General features: G+C 33.5%; 4 protein-coding genes and 1 long non-coding RNA gene across 26 annotated transcripts in view; 3 read left to right on the forward strand and 2 right to left on the reverse strand.

Moving 5' to 3' along the window:
• Pdf (Pigment-dispersing factor) overlaps positions 1–11,171 on the forward strand; it is a 26,117-nt gene extending 14,946 nt beyond the window's left edge. For 2 of the 14 annotated variants that reach the window (XR_014435770.1, XR_014435769.1), the window contains exon 4: positions 128–450. Coding sequence is in view for 9 of the 14 variants with exons in the window: in XM_083082693.1 (XP_082938819.1) it covers positions 6,640–6,883; positions 9,723–9,862 (384 nt within the window). In the remaining 5 variants the exon portion in view is untranslated. The other 12 variants (XM_083082695.1, XM_083082697.1, XM_083082696.1 and 9 more) reach the window with 12 other exon arrangements.
• LOC145961987 (putative chitinase 10) overlaps positions 1–12,919 on the reverse strand; it is a 24,643-nt gene extending 11,724 nt beyond the window's left edge. Inside the window, exons 1-16 of one of the 8 annotated variants that reach the window (XM_083082686.1) lie at positions 12,827–12,919; positions 12,414–12,716; positions 12,084–12,302; positions 11,764–11,999; positions 10,850–10,962; positions 8,826–9,061; positions 7,420–8,539; positions 7,172–7,319; positions 5,942–6,209; positions 4,293–4,788; positions 2,858–3,171; positions 2,084–2,340; positions 1,954–1,992; positions 1,159–1,796; positions 895–1,080; positions 91–241 (exon numbers count right to left, since the gene is read on the reverse strand). In XM_083082686.1, the coding sequence (XP_082938812.1) occupies positions 91–241; positions 895–1,080; positions 1,159–1,796; positions 1,954–1,992; positions 2,084–2,340; positions 2,858–3,165 (1,579 nt within the window). In that variant the 5' untranslated portion in view covers positions 3,166–3,171; positions 4,293–4,788; positions 5,942–6,209; ... (6 more) ...; positions 12,414–12,716; positions 12,827–12,919. Of the gene's footprint in view, positions 1–90; positions 242–894; positions 1,081–1,158; positions 1,797–1,953; positions 1,993–2,083; positions 2,341–2,857; positions 3,172–4,292; positions 4,789–5,941; positions 6,210–7,171; positions 7,320–7,419; positions 8,540–8,825; positions 9,062–9,224; positions 9,377–10,322; positions 10,708–10,849; positions 10,963–11,763; positions 12,000–12,083; positions 12,303–12,413; positions 12,717–12,826 lie in introns of those variants that run through there. The other 7 variants (XM_083082687.1, XM_083082688.1, XM_083082685.1 and 4 more) reach the window with 7 other exon arrangements.
• Positions 2,768–4,889, forward strand: LOC145961991 (uncharacterized). The gene is made up of 3 exons (XR_014435771.1): positions 2,768–3,361; positions 3,884–4,006; positions 4,266–4,889. It is a non-coding gene; the product is annotated as an uncharacterized LOC145961991 (long non-coding RNA).
• Positions 12,920–13,200: 281 nt separating the features above from the next.
• LOC145961435 (uncharacterized) lies at positions 13,201–14,689 on the forward strand. The gene is made up of 3 exons (XM_083081598.1): positions 13,201–13,544; positions 13,623–13,749; positions 13,882–14,689. The coding sequence occupies exons 1-3, from the start codon at positions 13,446–13,448 to the stop codon at positions 14,223–14,225; spliced, it is 570 nt and encodes a 189-aa protein (XP_082937724.1). The 5' UTR covers positions 13,201–13,445; the 3' UTR covers positions 14,226–14,689.
• A 796-nt stretch (positions 14,690–15,485) lies between these two features.
• On the reverse strand, positions 15,486–21,882 carry Ube4b (Ubiquitination factor E4B). Of its 2 annotated transcripts, none has more exons than XM_083081596.1 (8): positions 21,009–21,445; positions 20,219–20,506; positions 19,674–20,102; positions 18,224–19,587; positions 17,988–18,135; positions 17,165–17,851; positions 16,772–17,093; positions 15,486–16,502 (listed from the first exon to the last, which is right to left on the reverse strand). In XM_083081596.1, the coding sequence occupies exons 1-8, from the start codon at positions 21,045–21,047 to the stop codon at positions 16,438–16,440; spliced, it is 3,342 nt and encodes a 1,113-aa protein (XP_082937722.1). In that variant the 5' UTR covers positions 21,048–21,445; the 3' UTR covers positions 15,486–16,437. The 2 variants fall into 2 exon arrangements, with proteins under 2 accessions (XP_082937722.1, XP_082937723.1); XM_083081597.1 differs by lacking the exon at positions 21,009–21,445 and adding an exon at positions 21,550–21,882 and having other exon boundaries at positions 15,488–16,502.
• Positions 21,883–22,469: the final 587 nt, after the last annotated feature.

The raw sequence follows: 22,469 nt of genomic DNA on the forward strand, positions 1-22,469 counted from the left end.
AAAAAAAGAAATTAACATCAAATTTCTAGATTTTTGAATGACATAAATTCGGCTTTAACGATTTTTGATTAACACGAAATTATTATAAACCTTTGATGCAAGAATAAAATCTCGAACAATCTTCTAGATCCACTCCGAAGAGGTGATACTCATACGGACAATTTACCGCCAGCGTATCCTTATAATATCCTAAAGCTTCTACAGCTGTGTTTAGCATCGGCCAAGGATTTCCACAAATACCCTGGAATCAATTTATAACATCTATACATATTAAATAAAACCTGTGCATCTCAAAATAACATGAATAAAAGGATTTAATAAATCAAATTGATTCATTATTATAAAAGCCTATCAAGTTGTGCGATAAAGATACATTTACATCGACACGTATTGCAAAACATATGTATATATTATCATATCCCGATCTAATGCATAAATCACAAAACTGGTATTTAGTTTTCACACCGCATTAAGAAAATACGACGCGTCTTGTATGAGCGTCTTGTATGAGCGTAAATCACTTATCTCATATTGAGTAATGATCGCATCATTAAGGAATAAAATTCACTCAACGGTAAATTTAAAGCAGCGAAGAAGAATCTAAAAACGAAGCATATAAAGTAACATATGCTCTTACTCAACCTCCAGTTTTTATCCCAAAGATGATAAATAATTAATAGTAAAAAAATATAATTGTAAAGTAAGTAAAATATAATTAATAGTAAGATATAAAGTAAAGCTTTATATTGTAAATTGATATTATTAAAATTATTCTCTTTTAATTCTAATTAATTCTAATTAACGTTCTCTTCGTGTGATATATCAAAATCTAAAGTTGTAACGGAATTGAAAGTTTGAACAAAAAGAAAAGAAACAATTATTGTCGTTAATTACCTGAAAATCGTCCAGATCCAGAGACCATAAGGCAACCCCGCCAAGTCCCGTCGCTCGGACATATGCTATTTTAACTTTAACCGATATAGGGTCGTCATAACCGATCCATTGATCGCCACGCTTTATATACGGTCCTTCCTCATCTCTGCCGGAGAACCACAATCCTTTCTCCAATTTATCGCATATCTATGAGAATAGGACAATTTTCTTTTAATTCACTTGACGAATATCTTTATCAAGTTTTATTTAACGGTGATACTTGACCTCGTAATAAGCTAATTTTCCATCTTGCTGTTTAGTATAATCACCCTCTCTACCAGGTCCCAAAATGGGCGCGCCGGTGTCACTAAGATTATCATATTTCAGGGTGTATCCCTGACCAAAGATTGGTAAAGCGAGAACGATCTTTGATCTTTGCTCGACGCTGACTTGTCTGACCCAGTCACTCATATTTTGCGCGACAAAACTTAAGGGACCCGGATGAAGGGCGATTTTCTCCATTATTTCATTTTTCACTTTGCAACTGCCGTCTTGACAAAATGGCATATCTCGCCAGCTTCTCAAAATTAACAAATCGACGATTGACAGAAGCTCTGGATCCACGGGATCCTCCGGTCTCAACGCCACCGCCAAAGTATATCCTTTTCTACTTAATAAAGCGCCGATTATCTTGAGCATACTCTTGAAGCTTTGCCAATTCTCGGCAGCAGCCGGCCAGTCGAGCTCGATGCCATCGAAGGGATATTCCTCGAGAAACTCGAGAATAGACTTTTGCCGAAATAGAGTCGTGTGGGAGAAATATTGGATGAATAGACCATCGTGTAAATTCAGATTTGTGATTGATATGAGCACACGTAGTGTTGGATCCCGCGAACGAAGTTTTATAATAGCATTATAACCGTCTACATAATAATATAAAATAATGAAAATTAATAATTGAGATTAAATTGAGATTGAATAACAAAAAATTAATAATTTATCATTATTATCTCTAATAATACTTGTATATTTTGAATAACCATTTCTATTTTTTTAATAAAAACTATATAATATTTTTACCTTGATCATATGGATCTCTAAGCAAGATATTGTCTTTCTCTGTAAATAATAAAAAAATAAAAAATTAATAATTAATGAAAATATTGACAAATAAAATACATTTTTATATCTATATGAGAAAATTGTTTACCCAAAATGGCAGCATCGTATATCAGATGAGTACATTTGTGATCTGGCACATTTTCTGGAAGCAAAGAGAACGGTTCCGTTCTATGAACAGCTTTGGAATTGAAGCGGCAGACAATTTTAGGTTCAAAATTTTGCGTTCCTCGCAGGATTGGCGGTGCCACAGGTTCGATCCAAATCGACTCGTAATCCACATCGACACTAAGAAAAGGTGCTTCGCGATGTTCCACTGCATCTCTCAAGGGTAATCTTCTGTTTTCGCTAAATATAATATACATATATCTATTATATTTTACATTAAATTTAGTAAGCGATTAAATTAAGATACGTTCCCTTTTTTTTTATTATATATATCAATGAGTACTCGAGTTAAGTAAAAACAAAGTAAATATAGAAAAATGAAATCCAATTATATAAAAGTCTTTCAAAACCCCAATAATTTAAAATCTTTTAACTCTTATACCTTGTGTATACATCTAATAAAAATTACAGAAATTCAAAAAAAAATTCCTCAGAAAGGTGATTTTAATAAAATATCAATAGAATATATATTTCAATATATTTCAATAGAATATCAGATTTAAAAGGTAATTTTTGAGGTTTCTCTAAAAATTATTTAAAAGAAGGAAAAGAGACCTAATCAAGAGTGCTGAAGAAAATATCACAAAAAAAGAATAAATTAGAATCTTAATGCAACTATATATAAGGATTAAAATTGATGTGTAAAAATTACAACTGCATAAAATTAATCGTGAAAAAAAAAATATTAAATATTCACCTCTCAAAGTCATCTCGAAATTTGTGACTCGATTCAGCGTAAAGGACGTTGGCTGGTAACGATTCGACTGCATCACGCAGAGGATATCTGTGCGAGCCAAACTCATTATAATCAAAATAATTTGACAGGCGATTGAATGTCGGAGTCGGTGGCCTCTCGACGGCATCTCTCTGGAACGAGCGAACGGAACCATGTTGTTCATTCCATGATGGTGTAAAAGACAGGATTTCTTCAATTAATACTCGTCGTTTTGAAGGGACAGCTGACGATAAGCTCACCAGCGTCAAGAAGATAATCCAAGCCACCATGACTGGCTGAAATGATAAGATTGATATTTTTCTCTCTTTCTCTGTCTCTTCGAGAAAACGCTTATATAGAATCCCCCTTGCGATCTCGAAATACCGCTATTTTTATGTGAATTTAAATGACACAGCCACAGGTTTAAGTAGCGAGGACTCAGACTAGGAGTAGTGTGTTTTGGAATGCATTTCATACGCGACTGAGGTACGTCAGTTTGTTTACTATGCCTTCAAGATATTTCGATCGTCTCATTCGTTTCGAGACAAGTACAAGAAATCAAAAAAAGACAGCCTTGAAGGGAACTTCTTACTTGTTTATATTGCTTTATTATTCTTTCTGCCCGCACGCATATTTTATTTATTGTCCTTTCTAATTTACATGGCATGCAACAAGTTCAAATTAACAAGTTTAAGATTATCGATTTTATTTATAAAAATTTTGAATAAAATTGAAAACAAATGCAAAATTTAAATAAGATATATTTTCAATTATACTTAGAATAAAGTATTTATTATTATTATTTGAAAGAGAATAGTTTTTTTAGAAACTTTATTTTCTGAATTTATAATTAGCCTTTTCCTATATTAGATTCTCTATCGCGAACTTATACGCGTGAGTTTCAAGAAACGATGATAAATTCGAAATTCTTTATACCGTGTTTAATCTGAATTATTCGAGGATAAAGACTCAATGGTATATATGTATGTATATTGCGATTATTTTTAGCTGATGTGTGCGTACACTTATTATAAATGCGAACACCGTCATAGGAAGATGAGACGATACGATACGAATGGTTCACGATGTATTGTGCGAGGCTTGCACTGCACTTGGCAAACAGCTATCGATGTAAATCTTTCTTTAATACGCTTATTTTAATAAATTGCCTTAAATTACAATTCTATAGACTGAATAATGTTATGTTTATATGAGTATACATTGGCAAAAATTCTTTTTTTTAAGTTAAATCATACACGGCAAAAATTTATTAAATAAAAGAAATAAGTGATGCACAGTTTGTAATATTCTAAATATTACAAAAACGGACCTTCCTCTTTCTTTCTGTTACGTTACACCGATACGCGTATCAAAATTAAACTGTCACTAGGAGATGGACTAGACTGAATGAAGACACCTGTTAACGGCACGCGATCTGACTGCACTGATAGATTCGCAAGGGCTTTTCTCTAGGTCTCCTCCAGGTGCGTGCTCTCCTTGGACACCGCGATGAATTTTAAAAGACCACCACCACCGATGGAGCGGCCAACGGAGAGGGCCAACAATCTGGTATTCCGGATGCGTGAGGACGCATATATATACCTATTCCTCCATTCCGGGGGGAGGGGGTCCAACATCCTGCCTACTAAGTCCCCCGCTCTGCGGTGACCTTGACCACAAGAGGAGCACGACTTCGTACACATAAACGCCCTGGACTTGGACGCCCAAGACGAAATCTCTCTTCGGTTTCGATTTATTTTGAGCGCTCCTACCCTCTTGACGATCGTTTGCGATATAAATTGCCATGTGGGATCTCTCGAGGGATCTGTTTAGGATGTCGCTCGATGATATTCTTAATTAAAGCGTCACCGCTTCTTATCGCTAAACGTGCATTGTCTATCCATGGATTACATCTGAAAACAACATACATATATGTATTTGTTATAGAAATATATGTATGTAGATTAGAAAAAACGTCGTGCGATTAGATCAATCATTCCGTCACAAACTTTCAACAGCCTAAATTTTAAGAATTAAATTTGTACGAATTAAAGAATTAAATTTGTAGACTTTATCATCATTATGTATGATTCTTCACACAACATATGTTGACAATTGTTTTAAATTATTAATCAGAACAACTCTAATCAGGAAGCCTCTCTTACATATTTACAGATAAAAATTTTCATTTTTAGTTCGGTCAAATATTCTCATCAACTGCGATTAGTTCGGTCAAATATTCTTATCAAGTTTTCTCTTCTTCCATCAGAACAACTCTAATCAGGAAGTCTCTCTTACATATTTACAGATAAAAATGAAAATTTTTATTTTTATCTGTAAATTTTTATCTGTATATTTACAGATAAAAATAAAAATTTTCATTTTTATCTGTAAATATGTAAGAGAGGAAGCCTCTCTTACATATTTATAGATAAAAATGAAAATTTTTATCTGTGAGTTGTTCTGATGGAAGAAGAGAAAACTTGATGAGAATATTTGACCGAATAGTACCGTTGCAAGCAATTATACATACTGTATATAAAAAAACGAGCATACATTCATTACTATCGAAATAGTGCATCGAAATTTGTCGCGTGATGCGAAATGACGGATGACAGAAAACAGCTGACAATGACAGAAGTTACAACGGCAAGAAAGAAAGAAACGCATACGGTCAATCAAGAATTTATGTCCTTGATGGTCGACGAAACGGATCATTAGCGATTACATACTATAAGAAATATACGTTATTGTGTCGTTCGCAACGTGTGGTTAAACCCAATTCGTGGATCGTCCGTTTAAACGATTTACGAAGCGATCAACGGATCATTGCACATATATGATAATATTTCCCTCTGAATCTCTGCGATTAGCAATTTACCCACACGCGAGATAGTAGTAGATATGCGGATTTAAGAAGGGATTCAAGGGAAAGCTACGCGATATAAACCAACAGACGTCGCGAGATTTTGCATTTACAAATATTACAGCTAGCAAATGAAAGAACGTGGAGAAGGAAACGGGAGAAGATACGGTTAGTTCCTCGCCGGAGAATCTTATACTCACAATAATGGTACAAGTCTGCGCAAATTGAACGAGCCTTCTCTTCGGGAACTTCCAAAAATAAGGCACCCTATCTTAGGGAATGGCAACGGGATTCGCCTTGAACTTACGAGTGGTCGATCTATCGGTCATTTGTTTTCTCTTTTCTGAAGAAAAAAATTCGCGGTCGGTGAAAGGGACAAGCTGTCTTTAGGACAGCGGTTTAATAACAACTTCAACTGCAAGATTGTTATCGCTGCATTACGTAGACATTAAGATGTAGCTGTTTTCACTGCAATTAATAAAAAATATATATTAATAAATTTATCAATTTTTAGCTAAATAATTATCATTCCAGTTCCATGTAATATCCTGACATACGTTTTTTTTACTACATCACAGTCGCCAAATTAAAAGCTAATAATCCTACATGATTATTAATTTAATAAGAGCAATCATATTTATTTTATCGAATTTAAAGAATATTTTAAAAATTGCAACAAAAAAGTTATTAATAATAAGCAATAAACGTTATCTCTTCATTCAATACAAGGACTATCTTACGCAGCTAATTAAAAATTAATTGAATAAAGGTTGTTTGTACATTTTCGGGGAGGGATCCAAGGATCATTGACACTTTGTACAACGTAACATATAAGATAGAAAGAAGAGAAAACTTGATGAGAATATTTGACCGAATAGTACCGTTGCAAGCTGTAAAGATGGGCGAGAAGGCGAGCGGCTTAATCGATACATCGACAGTTCAAAGTAGAGTTCAGCGGGAGAACAAAGATCTCGCCCGAGAGTTAGACGAGTATTCAAATTCGAGCGTAGCGGTCCCCGGGCCCGGAGTTAATTGCATTACCGAATACCGCACGCTCGTATGTTTGAAACAGATTCAACGCTCAGTTCTCGACGCATTCAAATTTCGTCTTTCAAGTGCGATTAATAGACCCAGGATTACAGGTAAGAGGTACGTGGCGCTTAAATGCTGCGTCGAGTTCAATGCCATTTCGTAGCGAGGTGGAGTAACGTTAATAACGCAGAGATCTGAATTTTATGCGTCACAGGCTCACGCGAAAAAAAGAAATAAATCGAAACCCGTAATCTATGGGTCGTTAATGGGCCTCTACCGCGGGCGAGATGAAACACGATCGGTACAGAGCCGATTGTGAGTCGGGATGCAAATGAGCTCTCTGTTCTCTCTCTCTCTCTCTCTCTCTCTTTAATTTAAATATCCATAATAATACCAACTATGTTACGTTAAAGGCTACGCTGATAAATCAACGGTGGATTATTTGTTGATAAGCGATCTCACTCGAGGTTCCTGCTTTCGATATAAATTTATGGCTTTTTATCTACAAACGAGATTCTCTGGCGATATAAATTTATGGCCTTTTATCTGCAAACATTTATAACTTATCTACAAAAAATTCATGTAATTATTTATTTTTTCAAATATTAATTATTTATAACTGTAGGCTATTCACTTATTAACTAACATCAAAGTGGTTGTTTTTTTCATTTCATTGACATCGCATATTTATAAACACCATTAAGAGTTTATATTCGCGCAGATTTTATTTTCTTCTTTTCAAGAAAATAATAGGACGGATTACGCAGCGCTTATTTGTCGTCATAAATTTGACAAAGAGATTGTGTTACATCATAGTAACACATTTGTTAATCAGCCATTAATGCATCTCGCAGGATAATTATCTCCCGATTTTTTACGACAAATTGTTACACGAGAAGGCTATTAATATGTAAATAAATGATAGATTGATTCTCCAATGAATTTCTCACGATAATAGAGGCCATGAGACACTTTCTCTTTCTCTCTTTTTGAAACTATACATTAGGATTCGATTGCTGTATTTATGTATGTATATCTATGTTATCTCTGAATGACATGATAATTCTTTAAACGGCTTCTGGAAACGAATATGAATCAACAGATTGATGAAAATGAGCAATCACGGCGAATGTGAAATGTCGCCTTAATCATCCGAAAAAACTGAAAAAAACACTCAAGCATTACGAAACAGATAATGTGATATAGTGATCCGGCGATAACTAGATGATTCATGATAATAAAATAAAACGAGTAAAAAATCTGACACGCTGTTGTCGATTTCTTCCAATTTATCGGAGGTTCATTTCGCATATCGATTAAAAGTCATCGTATCTGAATTTTGTCAATTTAAAAAAATATTACGTACTTTTTTTTCTTTCTCTTACACCTCGTTCATAACTGATTGACTTCTCGCTACAAAGTTTCGCATAATATTAATCGCAATCGGTGGCGAATCAAAATTCCAAAAAGTGGTTCCTTTACATCATTCATCTTCAGACTCCATCGCGGGAAGAAAATGACGCAAAGGCGTCGAAGATGACCAATTCTTTCAGGTCTTGATCGACACTGTTGGCTACTAAGGGTCTTAAGACAGAATCAAGGCCGTGCCACCGGTCCCAGGCCGCTTTTATGGTTGCCGGTTAGTGACCTCGGCGCCCATCCCAAGGAACAGTCGAAGATTTAGGCATCGCTGATCCGTTCCTCTTCTTCTTCGCTCTACCATTCGTTTTGCCCTCTTTTCTATTCTGTTTCTTCTTATTTGACTTCTTGAGAACGAGAGAAAAAATTAATAACGTGTGTTAATTTATAAGCTTAATAATATTAATTCGCTTTGATTTCTTATATTTAATTCAGAATACATTAGATGGAAAGAAATGTTTTTATATTTATCAGATGAATTATTTATAGATATTTTCGAGAAAAAAATGTGTGCCTGTGTATTTTAAAGAAAGACGTAGGCGCGATAAAAAACAAATGTATCAATTAATATCATGTATTATATTGCATTAATTCTATATAATAAATTATAGAAAAGAGAGAAAAATAAATTACCGAATCAAAGTGTACATTTTGACGTTTAATATAGTATTATTTTGAGGAGCTCGTGTTTTCATTTTGAGCGTCATTCTTTTACCATACTGTATTCTACATCCTCCGACAGGTTTTGTCCTCTCTCTCTTCGCCCCCGAATAGCTAAGCGATGTATTTCTCTGTTCATTTTCTCGAAGGATGACAATGTGTCGCGACTCACGATTCATCCGTCCATTGACACATGTTGCTCGCTCGTTCTGCGAATGAGTAATACAAATAGCCAGATAATGTATATACATATATCTTCGCGAGTGCTTTTTGAAAAAGGACGGGCCGATCGAGAGCGAGAACCGCGCAACCTTCGCAAAGTCGGGTCTCCTCGCGCGGAAGGCATCTCGCGAGATTAAATACGATACTGACCCTGACGAGACTCGCATTCACAACGAGTACGAGACAGGTGCTCGTAGCTTTTCCTTAATGATAGTTCTCTTGATAAACGGGGCGTTTTGCGAGCAATTTAACGTGTAAGCAAATACAACGAGGATCTTTCAGACTCGCTGCATAATAAATGTTACCATAATTAAGATATAGGAAATATATATATATATATATATATATATATATATATATATATACATAATTTATATGTGCGAATTTTTCCCTCTTTTACAATATTATAAATAATATATACATATATAAAAATATTTAATATTTAAAAATGTTTAAAAAAAACCTCAAATTCTACGAATATTTAAAAAAAACCTCATAAATTATACATGATACTTTCGTAATTCTTTAGATAATCAAACGCAGGATACATAGGATTTGCAGGATGCTTCGCGAAGAATTTTTTTACATGATTTAATAAACGAAACAATATTTCCGAACAATTTCCATGATAATCTCTCCCTCCGATAGGAGGAATGACACCTGTCGTTCGCAGAGCTATTGTCAACCTACACTTTACCTGTCAGAAGCAGATTTTAGCAAAGAATGATCGCGGTATAAAAGAACAGCGTCTTCAGGTCGTGGATACACACCGTGGTACATTTAACTAGTGCGATCAACAACTGCAGCAGATTAATAATAATTGTAAATAATCGATAAAATTAAATTATGCGATAAGAAATCGAAGCATATTCTTATATTCTCTTCTATACCTGATAAATTTTCTACTAAATTTTCTCTTTCGTTGCAATCATACATTTCTTTTTTTTTCTTTTGTATAGTTATTAAACATTACTATGTGTTAACGGTTTCTGTCAAATAAACAAAAATTATTAGAAAATTTGTTTATAAAATTGTATTTTATAATTAAATGACTATGCATATTAAGAATGGAGAAAATATTGTAATAAAAATTACAATTTTTGTGAAACATACTGAATGTATGTTTCATGAATGTTAAGAAAAATTACGATATTTTTTTTTGACAATATTATGTACATTTTACAAACAGGTATTGTAATTATTTAAATATTTTGATACACAAAGAAATGTATGATCATTAATAAACAATAGAACAAATGAATACGTTATAATTTTTATAAAAATAACAAAGTTTAAAACTTAATTATTACATTCGTTATTATATTCCAGCTTTATGATAAATGTTATAAAAAGGAATATATTTTTCATGTAATTTATATTGTAAAATTTTATATTTTTTTATCCTTGTTGACACAGCATCTATCAATGGCTAACTACATCACTATCGCTATTATCGTCGGGATTGTTTGTGGACAAGCATTGAGTGTCGAGGATATCGATAGAAATCTTCTAGGACTGAATCTTCCCTATGGTAGAGGTTTGGTAAGTATCCGTTCGAATTTAGCCAAAATAATAGTTGAAAAATATCTAACGCTTGACTAGCACAATGTATCATACTTGTCATATTTCAAAACTAAAAAATATATCAAGCTCTTTATAAGAGTAGAATTGATTTATATAGAACTAAAAAAAAATATAATTATTTTAAACAATAATATGGCTTACAAAAGAAATTAAATAATAATGCATCGTTCATTATTCGAAAATTCACATACGTTGCAACATTTTGTTCCAGGATAGTGAATTGCAATTGGCTAGATTGATGTTGGCAGCTCCGCGATTTTGTCATCCCAAACGCAATTCCGAGCTTATAAACTCGCTACTGGGTCTACCGAAAAATATGCACAATGCTGGGAAATGAAAGTAATCTGACTTTAAAAGATAACAGCGCAAAGCTTATTCGTCGTAAAATTTGCAAAAAAATTAATTAGAACACAGCAGTTAAAAAAATATCAAAATTATGTTAATAATGTTCTAAATATATATATATGTAAAAAAAATACCAATCATATACAAAATGTGAAAACAATATTAATAAAAATATAAAAGCATAATTTTTTCTATTTTACATCTTTCCTTTACATAATTATATATATTAAAATATTGCGAAATGGGCATAACATATACTATATTATTATATATTATTTACAGTTGAGATTTTTATCAAAATGTAATATTTGTTTCCTCTTAATTTATACGATTTAAAGTGTTTAAAATAAGCCATATTAGAATTATATTTTTTATGATAAAAAAAATATATATATATAATTCGAAATATGTAAATGTTAATCACACATACAAAGATCTATTATTTTGATTTTAATAAATAACTCATATGGTTTGATAATATGCAAAATGCAAAATGCAATGTGCAAAAAATCTCATTTTGCAAAATAAGATATTGTATTATTCTATTTATATGTACAAAAAATGTAAAAAAAAATTTCTATAATACAAATAAAATATATATAATTAAAAATTAACATTCAGACATTATATGGAATATATATATATATTTTGTATATCATATAAAGATTTATTTAGAAGAAAATCTTACAGAGAATGAGAAAAGTTTCTCATAATTAGAATTTCAAATGAAAATCATTTCTGACGAGCAGTACTTTATTACCTTCTATTAAACCCATATAAGAAGGAGTTGCTTTAATCAGCATTGTCACTGTTGTCTAATTGTTTATATCCTCTACCACCGCTCAGTTGTTTCGGGGACTTTGTGTTTCTAATTTCGTTTCTAGTTTTGTATTCCGATTTTGCGAGCTATGTAGAGATTTTTGGATTAATTAGCTGAGGTATAAATAAATGAGAATGTTTTTAACAGTTTGGCAATGACAGTCATATGTTAGAAATCTGTAAACAGAATAATTCTTGTAATGTGACTTATTTAGATATTCAATGCTCATATTATTCTTTAATATAAAACTAATTATTTACCTGTTCAATAATTTAACTCCTAAATCAGACAATGATAAATTAAATCTTTGTTTCAAATTGTTTACAAGATAATGAAAGAACATTATCTTTTGAATCATAATGTATAATTTAACAAAGTTTGGCCAAATTCTTTCTCTGGATTTCTCAACTCTTTAAATATTTTGTTCAATTGATCGATTTCCCAATTTCCAAAAAACAGTAGTTCCATTGTTAGAAGCTCTAGAAGGATAAATTATTGTTAAAATTGTTTTCTATTTTTTATTTGCACTATTGTTTCGCATGTAATTTTTTCTATTAGATGTGTGATCTGTAATATGAGAATATACTTACTAGGTATAAAAACTTGTTTTCTTTACTTCATAGTTTCAAGAAATTTTAAATTATGTTCCACATAATCCATAACAATGAATAATCTTATTCACATTGCTACCGTCGACTATTTCCCAAACGGTGACAATGTTATGATGTTGTCTCTCCAATAAAATGTTGATCTCCCTCAGACTTGTAATTGGAAAACCTTTCTCTTTTTCCATTTTTACGCGATTATTTCTTCTGTGCGTTTATCGTGTGCTCTATACATGACACTGTATTCGATTTAATTTAAATACTGAGATTCCTCGACGCTTCTACAACCTAGAAAGTAAGAAATTTGTAGTGTTTACTTGCATTTATACCATTTATTCTTAAAATTTTTGAATTTATTTTAATTTATATAGGTTTATAGCATTATTTATATATTATACCTTGAATGGCTAAATCATGCTGATAAATAATGTTGGTAAATAAGCTGCGGTTCCTCTTCCTTTTTTTCTTTCTTCATTTTGTCCAATGATGGACCAGCATGTGTCATCCTCAATGGTCGAAATTCTTAGGGCTCGTTCCCACTGAGCGCGTCACGCGTCGCGTCAACCAGCGTGAGCCAATCAAAACATCCCATTGTAATAACACGGAAAACATGTTATTACAATGGGATGTTTTGATTGGCTCACGCTGGTGACGCGACGCGTGACGCGCTCAGTGGGAACGAACCCTTAGGGTAGTTTTCACTTGACGCTCATTTTTCAGCGTCAGAAGATATCACGTGACTAAAAATAAAGACACCAATTCGTCACTTTTAAATGGATATTTTCATTTAAATAGGTTTTCATGGTTGGTTTTTATGAGCCCTTGATACCTCTCTCTCTCTTTTCTAGAGGCTCTCTAAAGATGGTGATTACAGCTACGTATACACTTTTTCAACCAAGCTAAGCCAAGCGCCAAGAATTTAATATAACATTTATCTCATCTGTATCATATTGAGATTGTTTTTTTCATAATTATACATATATACACCGATATATATACATATACGTATCGTAAACAATGTTTAGTTCTGATAGCGAAATTGTGCGATGTCCTTACGATAAACATCACACTGTACCCAGATCGAAATTTCAGCGACACCTTGTAAAATGCGAAAAAGTAACAATTTTATGAATTACATTCACGCTTTTTTTATCTGTAAAAACGCATATTGATATTACATGAAAATTCTTATAGAATTACCCACCGGATTACAAGGTCCTTTGTCCTTACAATGCAACGCATCGCTTAAGCAAAAGCGAGATCGAAGAACATATCAATACATGCCCTATGAGAAACACTGTTGAAGCAAGTTATATTCCACGTAAGTATGCTCGAAATTTTGTGAGAAATTTACGACAGAGAATCTGTAACATTTATTATAAAAATCATATGTATGTAAATTTATTCGTTAAAAAATATTGGCCACTAATATAAATGTATGAATCTTATACAGCAAGAACTCATGATATGTTATCAGAGAAATACAAATATACAAGTGAGATTGATAGTAATGTATTCTCGAAAAGTCAAGAGGAAATGGAAAATTTACCAAAGATTTCTTTCAACTCCAAATTAAGAAACCAAACCAATGGATCCATTAAAGGACACGTAGAGTCGTTTATTAACACAATGAATATTGGACAAAGTAGTTTAATACATCATTATGCTCATTATAATCTCAGCGATGGAGCTATTGGAGATGACATGGAATCAATTGCTAGTTCAATTGGACAAGGCAGAATGTCTAATAGTACCGATTATCATAGGAGATTCAAGATGAGAGAAGGAAAGAAATAAATTATATTTCTTAAAATTAACATAAACAGAAGAGACATGTAGTAGATACAGGAGAGTGATAGATTAATTTGACAAAAGTAGTAATAAAAAAAACTACTTTTTTATATTTTATAATGAAATAGGAATAAAAATATTATCTTCATTAATCGTATGTTTCATAAATGATTTTCTTACATTATTAACGAGTAAGTTTCCTCTTACCAAAGAAGTTTTGCCATTTTATGTTTTCATTTTTTCGCATCAATTTTGTTTATTTTTATACTTTACATTAATCTTAATATTTACAAATGTATTATATTTCAAATAAGTTTCCCATGAACAAATTTATGTTACACATTAGTATACATATAGAAAACAATATCAAATGTCAATCAGAGGGACAAATTTATTTTTGAATCTATATATACAAATATGTATATGTTTTTATTTTATTAATATTTTATTAAACATTTCAAACTGCCCTATTTTTGTTTTTTAATTTAATTATTTCACAAAGTGTACCAAAAATTGCTACCTAATATAATTCTCATCCTATACGACTTTCCTAAATTCAATATTTAGTCTTTTGTCTTCCTATATAGAAAGATGCATTGCACGAAAGAATATAACAAATAATGTAGAATTCTTATTGAATGATAATCATATCTTTAAATACAATTATTTAAAAATTTAAGACTAAATAATTTTGATATTTAAAAAACTATGTATTTAATTTTTATTTTTTTTAATATTAATATTTGTATGTGGGGATGGCATCATTAATTGGCGCAATGTATACATGAAATGTGATATACATAAAATTTATATTTACAATTAATAACCAAACATATTCATGTTGTCAAAGTAACAAACTGTGGCACTATATTAAATCAGAAAATTTATAATTAAAATAAATGACACTAGATAAATGCAACTATTATTTCTAAAAAAAAGACTGCAAGTCATAAGCCAAAATATAAAAATCTTTTCAATTGGCATATAGTTTTACAAGTTTAGAATTTTATGCAGAGAGAAAGAATGTATAATTTTGAAATATTATTCTTTAAATATTGTAATTTCTTTGGAATGTTATACACATCCATATCTGTACAGGATACATAAAATAATGATTAATTAGAGAATGATATGTACAAAGATTTATGAAATTTAAGGAGAAATTTTAAAATTTTAATCATATAATATATAAAAAAAAGATATGTATATATAATTTGGTTGATAGAAATCAACAAGTGAAATCAAAAATGTGTTTGTATATACGATATATGTGTATAATAAAACAGCTAGGCCATAGAAATATATAATGAAGATGCTTATGTCTTATTATATATGCAAAATGAGATAATATTTTCGGTATATTAAAAGCAATCAGTTTAACTTAAAGTGTGTTCACTCTAACATAGATTTGCTATAACATTTATATGTAAGAACTTAATCTTTTTTACAATGTAAAGCCAAAAGAAATTAGTAACATCTGTACATATATTAAATGATTGTAGATCGACTTTTTTCATATATTTTTAACAAAAGAATGTAAACCATGATTTTAAATTGTCAATTGTTAAATAATTACCATGGACTTATTTTTTGTTTTAAACATCACGAATGATTTGATATATGATATATTCAAGTAGCAGTACTGTTGAAATAATTGAATTACAAAACTTATATCTGCATAGAGATTTTACGTCAATGTAGTTTTATTTTTAAATATCGAGTTTGTGGAAGTATATATAGAGTAATTATTTATATTAGTTTATACTATATTTTATAATATATTTCATAGTAATTATTTTCGTGCGGAATATTTTCTCGAAATATCTTACCCGCCGCCACATACATCAAAGGACGTAAAAAGTAAAGAAGCTTATCTATGAATAGTATAATTTTGGATACTGACGTATAGCCAGCAATACTATTTACAAGTTTCTAAAGTTTCTATATTTGGAGCAATATTGGCAGTTCGCTTAGCTGCAGTCTGTTAATGTTTTGTTGTATAAAAACTTGTAAATTTATTGAGCGCAATTGTTGCACAAAATAGCGAGATCATTGCACTATATTCATCAACTGCACTGGATCAATACATTTGTCGGGCAATCGATACAATAAAATGTATCATGCATTATTGACAATTATATTGGATTACTTATCTCTTTCTCTCCTTGTCTACATTCTTATTTTTATAAGTGCATAATCCTTGTCACGTTAGCACCGTTTATATATTTGTTGGCTTTTTCTTTTGTTGTTTCCATATAGATATTCTTTCTTTCAGATCGAGCACTGCAATTTTGAAAATCATCAATTTGAGATGCATTTCTATGTGAATCAAAACTTCTAATAATTATATACATATTTTAAAATTGGTATAAAATATTAGAGAATGATAGACTTTAAAGAACAATCAAAAACTACGTTATTTATGATATCAAATATTTTTATAAATTATTTATATATATACACACATTCGAAATGCATACGAAACGCTATCAACTTTTAGATTAAAAAAAACCTATCAGAAAAGAGAAAATATGAGTAGTACATGTACTTACTTGGCGTAAGCATATCTTCGCTAAGTGGTTGCCGACTGAAAGGATCCGTGGCACTATTGAGTAAATGTCTAATGATAACTGCTTTGTCCATAACAATACCAGACGGTAGTTTGACTGGATCTTCCATAAGAGTGTCCATTAATGGATCCCGAAATTCCTCAGGAGCATCGCCGTAATCCGCATCGCGCGCGCGATTGTCTCTCGCGATTACCGCCGCACGCTCAGCGAGAGCTATGAACCTCTCGATTTCCGTCGTAGTTTTGATGGCGGATCTCTCTAATCTGCTCGCAGCGTCGGTGAACAACTCCTTACAGAACGAACGCTGCAAATATAAATTTTTGATGTATATTTATATGTGTTATATGTATGATATATTATAAAAAACACACTCACTTCGTCACTGGCTAAAGCAGCCGCGAAATTATCACAGTCAAGATGCAAATATATATCAACCAATTGGCTAAGTAACGTCCTCGGTTGCCATCCATATTTTTGCGGTTTCCTCACTCTTAAATTTTTACACTTAGGTCCGCACAACTGTTGCAAATTAAAATTCAGCATGGCACACAATCGTCCAACTAATTCTGGTCGTAGAAACGGTTCCTTAATGTCGACTGTCAAATAATGAAACATGGCAACTGTTTCCTTGGCTAACGTAAGATAGGATCTGGCTTGTCTCTCGTCTGCCGTCAGCTGTCTCGTTCTCGATTGCTGTTGCTCCTGTGAAAGCGCGCTCCATGCGCTAGTGTCAGACATGAGTTCCTGCACCTCATGTATGCGCTTCAGAGATTCCAGACTCTCGTCGAGTAAGAAGGTAGTGTCGTTCATCAGCATATTGATAAACTTGACGAATTGCTTGCCGTTATTGCTCTCATTGATGATAGATGCTCGATGTACCGGACTATCCCACATCGATTTTAAGATCAGACTTATGTGATAACGTATTGAAAACTTGTCATAAAATTCGGAACTAGAGCCAGTAGTTTCAACGTCGGTATAAAATTTCATGAGATACGACGCCAGAAATGTCTTGGATATAGGATGTGCCATGACTTTATCGTGAAGAGTTTCTGTTCTACCCTGTTAAATATAAGAATGTCAATGTAATACAAAATATAGGAGAGTTTGTTTCATATGTAAAAAGGACCTCACACATTTTATATAAAAAAAGTGATTTCGGTCAAATTGGCTGAACATATTTCAAGAGGTCCTTTACCTGAACACTAGGATTTATTACAAAGAGGACCTCGATGATTTTTGCGATTAGATACGGATTTCGTATACAATGTGGCGTACACACGACGACGAGTAGCCAAGTGATAAGTGAGTTATCCATATTACTTGCCACTACTCCAGGACAAAATCTGCAAATAAAAATGCAAAGAGTTATTATTAATAAGTCACAGTATTATGTATAATTGTATCAGACTTGATAATTTAGTAAAAACTTACTGGAGTGTGAATAACAAGAATTCTGCTATGTCTTCCACATACCATTCTGGTAATGCGGTGAATTTGCATGTAACTTCCTGAGGTAACGGAAGTTCGGGAAGAGGATTACCTGGAGCAGTCTGTGTCAGAAGACTTAGCAAAACTTCGGCGACCGATATATAAAAATGTAAGCATCTTCTCAATAAGACTGGATCTATGAGACCTGCATCCGCGCACGATTTGGATTTAACTAATCGCTTCAATTGTTGCTTCCATTGTTTGATCAAGTCTTTGTTGTGTTCCGCAAAAGGACTATCTTTCCATTGGGGTTCTGTGGCTTGTAGTTCGTCGAGCATTTTTTGTAAATCCCGTAAGGCCCGCAATTTTCTCTGATATTTTTGCAACGCCGGTAACAACGCGATATGATGACAATGTAACGTGAGGAACCAACATTGTGTCGGAAACTTCGGTTCCGTCCATTTATGTGTATTTTCCAAGTGTTTCTGCCATTCCGCGACCTCTTGCGAAGTAAGTTTCAGTCTTGTGTCGTTTTTTATCTCGACAAAACTGGAGGGATGGAACGGATACAGCGGGTCTACAGTGTCCAGCTTGATCTTTACAGAGAGCATTTGTAAAACTGACAATAGATTCAACATAAATCCATCCCCGGCCAAGGAGAATTCCTCCGTCTGTATTTGTGCGCGCTTCTCGTTGTGACGCAACAACGCCGCCAAATATGCCAGAGTGGCGTCACGACAGTTGCTATTCGCGAGTATTGCGTGGAACATCTTGTGCAACGACGTTCTGGTACTTTCCAATTCTTGTTGTAACGTGAGATTCACCGATTTGTCCGTGATAGGATTTCCACTGAAGAATTTCTCCGCTACTTTCGGTTGCTCCTCGGCAAATACTGATACCGAAAGGAACGGTCCTAAGAACGAAGTCCTCGTGAGCTCTCTACCGCCTGCCGATGTCATAACATCAGGCAAGAATTGAATTTGATTCGTGATCAGACGACAAATCGGGCGTATATTGCCGCTTGGTCCACAGCGAATCTCAATTAGTTCGTCTAGTGCCTCGATCGGTCTTCTATGCGTATTGCCGACCAAGCTCGCCTGCTGCATCGCGAGATACAGGCCTTGCAAGACTGGTGTGAATATTTTATTGAATGTGCTGGGACTCGTATGTGTCCTAGCCACGAGCTCATGAAGATAACCACGAGGTAAAGTCTGGGATAATATCGGATAGAGAAGATGAGTAGTGCACATAGGTATAACAGCAGCTTGGCAAATGCCGACCAATCCTTGTAGGACAAGGCTGGAATACTGAACACATTGCGCTCTTAAAATCGTCAATACGTCGGAAAGAGGAGGTACGCTGGATCGCTATAAAATATATAAATAAGAATTAATTGATTTAATAAAATCTTGTCTAATTTTTAAGTGTATTATGTGTATGTATAAATGTATACCTTTGGGTGATTTCTTTCTTCGATGGCAATTCTTGAATAACAATCTAATAAATAAGTTAAACTTTTCGGTTGTGATGATTTGTCGCCTATGGGTAATGGTATGGTTGGTAATTGATAAGATGGAAGAGCCACTACAGGACTTAACAGAGGACTCGCTTGGCTATTTGGACTGTCTTCACGGTCGGATGACATGTCTACCGTGATATCTTTTAAAGGATCTTCTTCTCCTCTCGAAAATATGCATAAAACCTCCATCAAGGCCTGATTGATAATATCGTTAAAATCCAGTTGTCTCTGTGTTTGCATGTACGCTGCTGTTTGCGGCAGAAATATACTTCCCTCTATAGGACTTTTCCACGATATGCATAAGACACGTGATATGACAACATATATGTGATCTGTTGTAACTTCTATGCTAGAACTTGTTGTCTAAAATGTAGCAAAAATAGAAATAAATAAGAGATATATAATAAATTATTCTCTTATTGTATCAAAAATTTTTTTACTCATTTATATTTTTTTCTTCTCAATATTAAAATACTCACACGTGACCTCGGTATTGAATCTTTTCTATCGGATTCCTCAACCTCCATAGTTTCAATTCCAGAATCAACATCTAGTCCGGAAGTATTATACTGCTTATCGCTGCTTTCTTCCACTTCCATTGGAATATCAGCGCGCTGTTGTTGAATAGATGGAGGTATCATTGGTTCTACAAATGTTTTCGATGGGCCTGGAGTACTTGGAGAAATTGGAGCAGTAGTATTGGATGAAGTGGCAGCTGCATTATTAGTGTTTAAGCCCGCTAAGCGGGCTAACCGCCTTCTCCTCATCTAGAATAAAGTAAAACAAAGAACTGAGTACTCTTTTTAGAACTCTGCCAGAAGATGCCTGAAACATTGGAAAAGCACAGTCACTCATTGTCTTTGTTACTGAGCTATTTTAATCTGTCAGTATGTCACAGTTTATGACAAAGAAAACAACAAGATGTAGTCTATATCATATCTTAAATATAATCGTTTGAAATTGTTTTTTTAATTGCATAAGAGTAAATCTCGAAGAGAATAAAATGAAAAATTGTAATAGACTTGCTAATAAAATTACAAGATTATTACTTTTATAAATGTATGCTATTGCAATTTTTCAACAAAGAAATAAATACATGTATGAGAACATAATCTCATGGAAAAAGGTAAGGTGAAGAATGACGAAATTACTAAAAAGTGAAATTTGCCACGATAAAATCATATGATCTTGAAATGTATTGTTGAACGCTCTGTACAAGGTTTCCTTTATTAAAATGCAAGAGGTTGATTTATATCGCACGTTCATTACATAATTAGTTTCCTTATGCGCGCGTGTAGGCCATTTCATTTACGACCAACGCGAAATAAACAATTTTTTTTTTTTTGACGAAGAAAAAACCGATTTCGAGAAAGCGAGTACGAGGACAATGAGTCTGTTCTTTTCGACTGCATCACGTTACCCTTCTTCGCGTTCAAAATAGGAAAAAAAAGCATATGCCCAAGATTTCGCAGAAGAGATAAAAAGAGCGAGACAAAGAGAGAAAGAGAGAGAGGGGGCGAAGATAAAGAAAAATTGCAGAGACATGTAGAGAGTGCAGTTATGAAAAGACCTGGATCTTCCTGGTATGACAACAAATCGAAGGCCTGTTTGTGACATACACGAGTGTTACACTCTTTGCACTCGCGAGACAAACATATATTTAACTATTGGAGGGAAAAGGAGGCAGGCAAACTCTGCTCGAGAGGCAACGGGACGTATTAATCGAGCAGGCAGCTGTAAAGCGCGCAGATTTCGCGGCGTAAGTAATAATCGGTGGGAAGGAAGCACGATTCTTATTTCGCGCTCTCACCTCTTCCTGGCTCAGCTCGCTCATGGCGATCGCTTTATCCCGTCCGTCGTTCTGTCAAGAAAACTGGAGCTCGATCCAAGACCTCGGGGGCTCTCGAGGAGGACTCGCACTCGTCGCACTCGTCGCGCGCGTGTACGCGAAAAAAAAAACAGACCGTGCTCCTCGTCGCGCGACACAGCACTCGCGGCCGAGATGTGTCAGAAATTACGACAGTCACTCCACATCTGTTTGCGTTTGGACGTGAATGCAGTGATCTGGCGCCGAGTCACGGCCAGTCGTTCGCTGCGTCGTCGACTCTTCAAAACAGCTGAGCAACCAACAAGCGTGTCGCCACGCGCTCTCTACCTCTCTCTCTCTCTCTCCTCCCTTCCCTCTCCTTCCCCTCTCTCTCCCCTCCCCGCCCCCTTCTCTCACCACATATCGTATCGATGCGAGCGAGTTAAGTCCATTTTAGACGACCTATAATTCGGGACAGTCAAATTCCTTGTATAATTTGATACGCAGCGAGCAATGATACGTGACACAAGTCCATTTTCAGCGATTTATATCTAGCCGTAAAATTTGCGATCTCATTCTATTGTAATTTGAGATGCGATAAATCTACGATGTAAATCAATTTCGAGTTCTCGACAATTGGCAATCTAGAATTTATGCGTGATAGAATTTAGAGCTAAAAATTCAGACATCTGAATAGAAAAAAAAAAAAAATAAAATAAAATTGCTGCGTACATACATATAACATGGTATATAATTATAATAATAAATTTGTGAAAAGAAAAAAGTTGAATTCTTATATAAGAATTAATAATAATTTTTATATAAAAATTTTCCCTTCTTCGCGTGTTATTTTATAGAATAGTAAACTCGTAAATGGGACTCAAATATTTATATATTAGCTTCTTTTCCTTTTATTAGCTTTT

The sequence above is a fragment of the Camponotus vicinus genome, unplaced genomic scaffold (genome assembly GCF_025532165.1).
Source record: "Camponotus vicinus isolate PSW18456_S1 unplaced genomic scaffold, iyCamVici1.0 SCAF_11, whole genome shotgun sequence".
NCBI classification, from domain to species: Eukaryota; Metazoa; Arthropoda; class Insecta; order Hymenoptera; family Formicidae; genus Camponotus; species Camponotus vicinus.

Excerpts from the sequence above, each read along its gene's own strand:
- Ube4b (XM_083081596.1), bottom strand. The coding sequence starts at position 21,047 with ATGAAATGGCCTACACGCGCGCATAAGGAAACTAATTAT. Across the intron at positions 20,103-20,218 it reads ATTCAATACCGAGGTCACGT|ACAACAAGTTCTAGCATAGA; the intron begins GTGAGTATTTTA and ends GCTACATTTTAG. Across the intron at positions 17,094-17,164 it reads CTGCTTTAGCCAGTGACGAA|CGTTCGTTCTGTAAGGAGTT; the intron begins GTGAGTGTGTTT and ends TTATATTTGCAG.
- LOC145961435 (XM_083081598.1), top strand. The coding sequence starts at position 13,446 with ATGTTTAGTTCTGATAGCGAAATTGTGCGATGTCCTTACGATAAACAT. Across the intron at positions 13,545-13,622 it reads ACCTTGTAAAATGCGAAAAA|AATTACCCACCGGATTACAA; the intron begins GTAACAATTTTA and ends AAATTCTTATAG. Across the intron at positions 13,750-13,881 it reads TGAAGCAAGTTATATTCCAC|CAAGAACTCATGATATGTTA; the intron begins GTAAGTATGCTC and ends AATCTTATACAG.